Source organism: Pseudophryne corroboree, chromosome 8 (assembly GCF_028390025.1).
Source record: "Pseudophryne corroboree isolate aPseCor3 chromosome 8, aPseCor3.hap2, whole genome shotgun sequence".
NCBI lineage: Eukaryota > Metazoa > Chordata > Amphibia > Anura > Myobatrachidae > Pseudophryne > Pseudophryne corroboree.
This window is the reverse complement of record NC_086451.1, coordinates 33,660,994-33,670,823: the sequence shown is the minus strand read 5'-3', so window position 1 is coordinate 33,670,823 and position 9,830 is coordinate 33,660,994. Positions and strand designations below refer to the sequence as shown.

At 44.9% G+C, this 9,830-nt stretch overlaps 1 protein-coding gene across 1 annotated transcript; it reads right to left on the bottom strand.

The window, feature by feature from the left end:
- Positions 1-1,176: 1,176 nt before the first annotated feature.
- LOC134947453 (olfactory protein-like) lies at positions 1,177-9,564 on the bottom strand. Its single transcript, XM_063935543.1, has 7 exons — positions 8,904-9,564; positions 7,064-7,200; positions 5,811-5,881; positions 5,165-5,275; positions 3,113-3,214; positions 2,145-2,167; positions 1,177-1,290 (listed from the first exon to the last, which is right to left on the bottom strand). Exons 1-6 carry the CDS (start codon positions 8,994-8,996, stop codon positions 2,145-2,147), a joined length of 537 nt encoding a protein of 178 aa, XP_063791613.1. The 5' UTR covers positions 8,997-9,564; the 3' UTR covers positions 1,177-1,290.
- Between the last annotated feature and the right edge of the window lie 266 nt (positions 9,565-9,830).

The following is a 9,830-nucleotide window of genomic DNA, read 5'->3' as shown; positions in this document are numbered from 1 at the left end:
AAAGGATCATATTCACAGCATGCTGGGTGTGAGGTGGCATTATATTGGTGGGTGGTGGCATTATATTGGGGGTGTGAGGGGGCGTTTTATTGGGGGTGTGAGGTGCCATTATATTGGTGGGTGGTGTCATTATATTGGGGGTGTGAGGGGGCGTTATATTGGGGGTGTGAGGTGCCATTATATTGGGGGGGTGAGGGGGCGTTATATTGGGGGTGTGAGGTGGCATTATATTGGGGGGGTGAGGGGGCGTTATATTGGGGGTGTGAGGTGCCATTATATTGGGGGTGTGAGGGGGCGTTATATTGGGGGTGTGAGGTGGCATTATATTGGGAGGGTGAGGGGGCGTTATAGTGGGTGTGTGAGGTGGCATTATATTGGGGGGTGTGAGGTGCCATTATATTGGGGGTGTGAGGGGGCGTTATATTGGGGGTGTGAGGTGGCATTATATTGGGAGGGTGAGGGGGCGTTATATTGGGTGGGTGAGGTGGCATTATATTGGGGGTGTGAGGTGTCATTATATTGGGAGGGTGAGGGGGCGTTATATTGGGGGTGTGAGGTGGCATTATATTGGGAGGGTGAGGGGGCGTTATATTGGGGGTGTGAGGTGTCATTATATTGGGGGTGTGAGGGGGTGTTATATTGGGGGTGTAAGGTAGCATTATATTGGGGGTGGTAGGTGACATTATATTGTGAGGGTGAGGGGGCATTGTATTGGGGATGTGAGGTGGAATTATATTGAGTGGGTGAGGGGGTATTATATTGGGGTGTTCCATGCACTCTTTAAGGGCTAGTGAACCCTCACACTGCCCCCTAAATAGATGCTGTTGCCCATAGTAACCAATCAGATACTTGCTTTTATCTAGTACATTCTAGAAAATGATAGGTTGAAGCGAATTGGTTGCTATGGACTACTTGTACACTTGTCCTCTGTGGGAGGTTTATTGTGTCCTCCCTAGAAGCTTAGAACATATACATAGCTGGTAGCAATGACATCCAATAGGACCCAAAACCAGGAATTTTTTGGTCACAATTCCAGGGACAGCAGTTGTTTACAAAGCCCAGACCTGGAAGTGTTTGCGGAAACCAGGGACGGCTGGCACGTATGAAGATGGCCGCTGCCCAGCTTGGCACCTTCACCCCAAATAACTGGCTAATAATAAATAACACAAATTCTGCTTAGTTCATTTATTTTATTTCTCTTTGAAATGCAACAGGGCTGGAAATAGGAGCAAGAAGGGGACGGGAAATGGATTGTGAGCGAAGCGGGGGGTTCACTTGATGCAATCTCTCCTGCAAAACACAAACAAGAAAGGTCAGAGGTCACTGGGACAGCGAGCAGTCACCTACAGGTAGACGCGTACAGTCAATATTTATAGAAGATTACCCTACGTGATAGGACTTACTAACTTGAAGAGGTTATATCAGCAGCAGAACTGGGAAATGTAGCATTAACGTGGCATATTATGGAAGACTGTGTAAAACACATCGTTATGGACAATTGTGGTGAAGAAAATGATCTTGCCTTAGAGAATATGTGCCTGATTTAGAGATGATCTTTTCCCGCAACACAGTGTGGGTCTTTATGCAAATGTTGCGGCGCTATCCAGTCATACCACATACACCGTCTGCTTGTGCTGCTTCTACAATGGCCGGTGCTGTGCGTACAAGCTAGGGGGCTGTAACTGGCGGGGTGAAGTCAGCAGCCATTGGAAAGTAACATGTGAAGGCGGCAGCCACCCCAAATCTGGCACCAAATCAAATATGCATCTCCATTGGATCCAAAAAATCCATGGATGCCAACCCCCTATTTCCCATAACCATCTTACCATGGGTATCTGCCCCAGGGGCTGTTTAAGAGAGGAGAGGGCCCGTGTGCAGGCTCCGTGTGGGCCCCCTTCTGTCTGGCAGAGCATGTATTGGTCTCCGGGAAAATGGAGCCCATGCAATGTCCCCTGTGACTTCTCTACTGAGCATGCACAAATCTCTGGAAAAATGGCCGCTGTGTCATTTTCCTAGTAATGTCCACTGCCTCCGGAGAGGAAAGTGTAATTATAAGGGTGCGCATGAGGCTTTATGCAGTCCTGCTATGTTCAACTTTACACAAGAGAAAACATTGGACATTTTTGGTGTTACCGCGAACTCACCTAGACATGGGGAGGACATAGATCTGGAAAGAGATGGATGACAAGAGATCACGTCACAGATTAGCATTTTATTATTCTCACCATTACCAATGCTGCAGCTCCTGCATTGGGCATTATTAAAGTGTACCTGTTCCTGACACACAGTGTGGGCGCCCATTTTACTGTGTACCATAGGCCCATGTGCAGGAGAATGAATATTCTCTATTCTAGTGAGTATTATGTTCAGCTCAGAAAATGGCTGCCTCCGCTATAGCCAAGAGGAAATTATTTACTAGTCCATTACATTAACATACAGTATGATGCTTTTCAATAGACTGTGTGCCTATTAGTCACAGAGCAGCTGCTATGTCTTCATGAGCCACCAGAGGGTGCCACAGAGCAATTTCTGTTGAGCCTTACATCATTGATACACATGGTTACCCATATGTACAATCTAACTGGAGGTTTTCATGCTCACCAGGATTTATTTAATAAAACAGGGACTTCTACACTTTAATTTGTGTGCATGTATACGCCTACCCTATAACTTTTTCAAAATACACTGCGTTATTTGTCTGTGCTTTTCTGCTGTGCTTTTGTATCATCAGGCACAATTGTGTTTTGCATGGCCAGATAATATCGCACCCAATGCAGGGCGATTACAGGGCCTGGACTTTGCCAGGATTCAGTGATGAGAAGGAAATACTGGTGTCCCCAATATTACAGTGTATGAGATGGAGAGGTCCATGTACCTAGTAGTGCCTCCCCTCCATATGTTGGCGCCATAGGCAGCTGCCTAATGAAAGAGCCAGCCTTGATCCATCTATGCTATTTTAGGATTTTGGGGTCTGGAGCTTCCCAGCATGGTTGATAGATGGGCTTGGCACCCAATTCCTTATGCCCTCCTCCTGAATTGAGGCAGGACAATTAGGCAAATATCCTATTGTAATCCACTTCACAACCATATTTCTACAATATTGTATAGTTACCTCCTTTGCTGAACACCTTGGTATCATCTTCTGTCAGGCCAAGGTTCTTGGCATAGGCCATGAATTGCTGCTTAATCTCCATTGGCAGGTTCGTCTCTCTCCCTGAGTAAGAAACACATTATTAAAGTTGAGGCGTCATTGTGTAAATTATGGCAGTGTGCATCACAACCCCATGGGGCATCGATACTGTACTGAGCCCTGGCCAGCCTCTATAGCAATGGTCCCCATCCACCACCATCACCCACTTGTATATCTTGCCTGGAACCCACAAGAGCTTTGAATCTACTGCCCTTAACAGTAAGAGCCTGATTCTGAGTGGTACACTACATTAGGAATGACCATTGGTGGGTTATCAATCAATGGTCACCATCGATGGTACCATTGATGGATAACCTTGATGGTGTATGTAAACCCATCTGGAAGAGATCCATTGATGGTTTTATCCATTGATCGTCATCCCTTATTACTGTGCAATGAAATATGGGCCAATCAGAGCCCAAGGGCATGGCTTTGCGGGAGTCAGGGGGCGGTGCTAAGCTCAGTGCCCTGACACTTTGAGAAAGAAAAATAATAAATCAGTAGCACTGAACCATTGATGTCGGGAAACCATTTGGTATTCCCCCATCGATGGTGAAAGTATTTGAAATCGGCCATAGACCACGGAGATTTTTTCTCTCTGTGCATGCGTCTCAGTTGTGTTACTACAGAGTCGCAGCTGCGATTTCAGGTGCACACAACGCTGGTGGCGTCTAAAGACGAACCTGACTGTATTTCAGCATCTAAAGACGCACAAAGCGGGGGTCTCACTCCATGCACGTGCAGACGCACGGCTGTTTGGATATGACCATGAAGGGGCCATCAGTGAAGGGCGAGGGCAGTTTCCGTTTGGAGTGGTTCTACAACAACTGAGATCTGGAGAGATACTCTAGGATTTTGATTGACATCCGATTAAGAGATCTCGGAAGAACGTTTCCCGTGTTTGGGACAAAGAACCTCAGATAAGCTTTGTTTTATTTATTTTTGGTACGAGTTTAATTCAGTGGGTTTTCACAATTATTCATGAGCGCGGAAACTAAATCCTTAATGCTACACTAGATGTCGCTTTTCCTTAATGCTACACTAGATGGCGCTTTTCCTTAATGCTACAGTAGATGGTGCTTTTCCTTAATGCTACATTAGATGGTGCTTTTCCTTAATGCTACACTAGATGGCGCTTTTCCTTAATGCTACAGTAGATGGTGCTTTTCCTTAATGCTACACTAGATGGCGCTTTTCCTTAATGCTACAGTAGATGGTGCTTTTCCTTAATGCTACACTAGATTGCGCTTTTCCTTAATGCTACACTAGATGGCGCTTTTCCTTAATGCTACAGTAGATGGTGCTTTTCCTAAATGCTACAGTAGATGGTGCTTTTCCTTAATGCTACACTAGATTGCGCTTTTCCTTAATGCTACACTAGATTGCGCTTTTCCTTAATGCTACAGTAGATGGTGCTTTTCCTTAATGCTACACTAGATGGCGCTTTTCCTTAATGCTACACTAGATGGCGCTTTTCCTTAATGCTACACTAGATGGCGCTTTTCCTTAATGCTACATTAGATGGCGCTTTTCCTTAATGCTACACTAGATGGTGCTTTTCCTTAATGCTACAGTAGATGGTGCTTTTCCTTAATGCTACACTAGATGGCGCTTTTCCTTAATGCTACACTAGATGGCGCTTTTCCTTAATGCTACACTAGATGGCGCTTTTCCTTAATGCTACATTAGATGGTGCTTTTCCTTAATGCTACACTAGATGGCGCTTTTCCTTAATGCTACACTAGATGGCGCTTTTCCTTAATAGTATACTAGACTGCGCTTTTCCTCACCCTTTGGCAGTAATACATTTCCAAGACTAGAACAGCAGTCCATGGGGAAATGTAATGGGGGTTTAAGCACCTGTTTGGGAAACGTGAAGATTTTCAACATTACACTATATGGACTGTTTTGGTACAGTGCTAATCAATATCTTATATTATTATTAATTATAATAACCATTACAAATAAACTTACCGTATAACTTGAGGGTTGTGCAGGTCTTACCCTCGTGCATTGTTTCTGTATATTCCAGAGCAAACGCCTTGTAGTCTGTGCCGACAATGACGACCTCATTATCTCCGTGCGCTGTGTGGACATATCAGCTCGTGTTATCACGGAAGATGGGTGGAGACACAAGAACGCTGAGAGTTCGTTACTAACACTGTTTGTTGTGCTGCAACTCAGGGCAACCACCAATAAGCTTTGTTAGCAGCGTTTTTAGGTAAAAGGCAACTTGTACTTAAGGTTTAGCGGTCCTGTGATTGTCAGTGTTGGACCATGAGGTGTGCCTATCATAGGCTTACCATACTATCCCTTTTAAACCGGATCACACATGGATTACCTGCAATACTGGCATTGGGGCAGATGTATTAACCTGGAGAAGGCATAAGGAAGTGATAAACCAGTGATATGTGCAAGGTGATAAAGGCAGCAGCCAATCAGATCCTAACTGTTAATTTACATATTGGAGCTGATTGGCTGGTGCCTTTATCACCTTGCACATATCACTGGTTTATCACTTCCTTATGCCTTCTCCAGGTTATTGGTTAATACATCTGCCTCATTATTCGCTATGGAATCCATCATTCGGGATGTGCAGCGACAGACAGCAAATACTTACGGCTGCTGTGTTTGTAGTGGCCGCTGGAGATGGTATCATATTTGAAATCCATTTGCTGGCAACCCTTGGGTCTGTGTGGGGGGGAAAAATAAAATAAAATATAGTAACATAGTAACTAAGGTTGAAAAAAGACAATTGTCCATCGAGTTCAGCCTATTTGTGGTCTCCTATGCAGTCTTATTATAGGACTAGTTATTTTTATGGTAGGACTAGTTATAATGCATGCCTACGCACCATAACCCTGCATATCTTTATCCTATAGGAATTTATCTAACCCATTCTTAAAGGTGTTGACTGAGTCCGCCATTACTACTCTCTCAGGCAGGGAATTCCAAACACGTATTGTCCTTACTGTGAAAAAACCTTTTCGCCTCAATGTGCGGAAACTCCTCTAACCTAAGCGAGTGACCACGTGTCCTCTGTGCTGATCTTATAGAAAACAGGTCCCTCCCAAGCTCTGTGTATTGATTCCTTATATATTTGTAGATGTTGATCATGTCCCCTCTTAGTCTCCTCTTTTCCAGTGTAAACATGCCTAGCCTTGCAAGCCTTTCCTCGTATTCCAGCGTCTCCATGCCCTTGATTAGTTTGGTCGCCCACCTCTGAACCTTTTCTAGCTCCAGGATATCCTTTTCGTAGTATGGTGCCCAAAATTGTACACAGTATTCAAGATGAGGCCTCACTAGTGATTTAGATAATGGGAGTATAATACTCTCGTCCCTATATTTAGTTATCATCAAATCCTCCTATCTTATTACTTATAGGTGCTTATTAGTCCACAGCAATGAGAATGATAATTACCCTCGCAATTTAACAAGACATTATCGCTGATGTGTCTGACCCTCTGGTTGGAGCGGTAACGTCAGCAATGTACCTGTCTGTCCGTCCCATCTATGGCATTTAAAAAATATGTACTTTGGAGCTTTAGGTCACAGCTAACCAATACTCATGCACCAATAATGTAACACCACACAACTGCCAGCAGGGGGCGCATCACTTGTCATTAGCATTATTCCTGTTGATTTTTGCGAATTTCTCCCTCCCGGACCTCACGAGAGCAGACTAACCTCCTGCATCTTGCCCACATCACAGGGTATATTTTGTGTTGTGATGTCCCAGTTCCGCCGTAGGGTGGTATTATTTGCTGCGTTGCACAGTGCGGTCAGAGCTTAATGGCTCCCCCCCCCCCACACACACCGCCCCAAACATCCCATATGAGAGAAGGCATACAATATTGTCAAATATGTTCTTACGTCTTGAAAGCGATGGCGACTTTTACGTTGTCTTTGTCCATTCCGTACACGATGATGGGGAGGGTCATGTCTTTCTTCATATCCTTAAACATGGGGCAGTTGGAGGACGCAGCGATTCCATACCACTGGCCCTTAAACTGCGGAAATACCAAAGAGATTGGTTGTTGCCTAAGGTGGTGCTTCGTTGTCGGACGGTTTCATCAGACCTCCGCATAACAGTGTAGTGTACTAGTATCACTGAGGTACCGGATACCTCAAGCCTCTGTGTTGTCACTGGGTCTTAGTGAATGGGTAGGCTGCATTCTCATTAATCATTGGTCCTCAAAGCCCCCTAACAGTCCTGGCTTTAAGGATATGCTTGATATGTAAGCTTGGGAACCGTGGTCTCGATTCAGAGGTAAACGCGGTGCTGATGTTTGCGCAGTTCAGTAATGTTTTGCTACTGCGCATATTGTTGCACATGAGAGTCCGTGAGTTATCGCAGCCTCGCATGAATCAGGCCCACCTTTAGTACCTCAGTCATTTAGATTTAACCATATGAGCTAAAGCATGGATATCCTTAAAACCTGGACTGTAAGAGGGCTTTGAGGACCGAGTTTGGGAAACACTGTCGTAGGTGACTGTTCACCCCAAAAGTAGTAGAAATTGAGAACCCTTTATTATCATACGTCTAATACATACTAGAATATACCGTAGAATGGATGTCTGAAGGGGACTATTTCAATGCATTTCCTGACACATTATATTGCAAATACTATTTATATTATGTTATTGGTTGTACAATTCTCAATGGCTAGAATGCTATTCTGCTAAACTGAATGTTTCAAATATAATTAGAAATAACTAATTGAATGAAAGATGCTTAATCATTAAATGTTAGTCCTTGCTAGTAATTCACAATGCACTGTGATCATTTGGCCACTAGAGGTGCTAGCCTGATTCTAATAATAATAATAATAATAATAATAATAATTGTATGGCTATAGCTCAGGTTTCCCGTTTTCTGCCATTACAGTCCCGGTTATCCATGCTTGAGCTCAGGTGACCTAATTAGTACCACAGTCTATTTGATTTAACCATCTGGGCTCAAGCATGGATATCCTGAAAACCTGGACAGTAATGGTGAAGTTTGGGAAACTCAGTGCTGTAGCTCTTTTGTCCAGTAGGACTCAAGGTGCTTCTTGACCATGCCACCCATCCTACAACACATATGCGCCCAGTTTGGGTCTGAGCAGCCATAAACCTTCAGAACACATTGAGGCTTAACTATGTGATCACATAGGACAGTGACGGCTAACTTTGACACTCCAGCTGTTGTTGAACTACACATCCCAGCATGCCCTGCTACAGTTTTGCTATTTGGCCATGCTAAAACTGATGCAGGGCATGCTGGGATGTGTAGTCCAACAACAGCTGGAGTGTCAAGGTTAGCCGTCACTGACATAGGATAACAAATACTACCCATTGGCCAAATCAGCCTTCTTCCAATCAGATGTATGCGTACCCCACATAGAGGGAGTTGTATCAAATGTTGGAGAGAGATAACGTACCAACCAATCAGCTCCTGTCATTTTTTTTCAAACACAGTCTGTAACATTAGTAAGGAGCTGATTGATTGGTACTTTATCTCTCTCCAAGATTTGATACATCTCCCCCATAAAGAGCCGACATGATGCAGGGTCGGTCTCCTTTTTGGTCCACACAGGTTATGGGTCCAAGAAAGCACAGTGGCCTCTTCCACGGGTATAAAAGAAGATGCAGACAAGGGTCGTTTTGTGCAGAATAACACTGTAACGGCATTTCCTAGTTCTAGAGATATAAAGTTATCATGGTCACTTACCTGGCTCATCTGGAAATCCTTCTGTGCGGGCATATTTGCAGCAGGACACTGCCAGAAGGCCAGAAGCAGGATGAAGGCTGAGAGCTGGAACATGGTTCTGATGGTGGTGAGATGTTGATGTGAAGTGTCAGACGCCCGGTGCTGGTATTTATACACCTCTCGTCGTAAGAGAGGGACGGTGCAAAATAAAGCAGCATTGTTCCGATAAGTGCGTTATGTAATGCCAGACACAGTGTCTCAGGATACTGGGGGATTGATTTCAGACCACTTGCCAAAGGTCTTAAAGTTGATCCTAGATACTTAGTGTAGTGTTGTGTCTTATCAGTACACGACTGTGCGTCGTGTTCACGGCCAACCCCATACGTGGTTGATGTGATCAGGGTTAGGGTTACTGGGAGACTTTTCTCTGTGCGTGTCCTGGTATAAGGTATACAAAGACATGGCCTCGATTAGAGTTGTTCCTGGGCGTCTTGGTGCATAGTGGGGACACTGGATGTGATTCTGGGTTGCACGCAGTATGCCGATGTTCACGTAGTTGAGCGATTTTTTTTGCAACTGCGCATGTGCAATAAATTCTGCACTCTCCTACGGCGCATGTGTTACACAGAGTGGGCCCTCGCTCAGGTGCAGTTGTTCTTGCTGCTGTTGTTGCAATCTTTTGCCGTAAGCGGTTGCGACTATATGCTAATATGGGCAGAAGGTAGGCTGAGCATAGGGACGCCCAATGCTGTGGCATCATTTCCATCTGACGGCGGGTAATCGTTGATACATTGGCACCATTGTTTCAAATCGGGTCATGCCGCAGAGTCTGAGTGCCTCTGAGGACGCGCAGGCTGAGCTGCTCTCCCGGGACGCAGAGGGCTCTCCAGTAGCAAGTAAGATCGCAACTGCTAATTTATGCACGCCCAGAAAACGCCGTCTGAACGG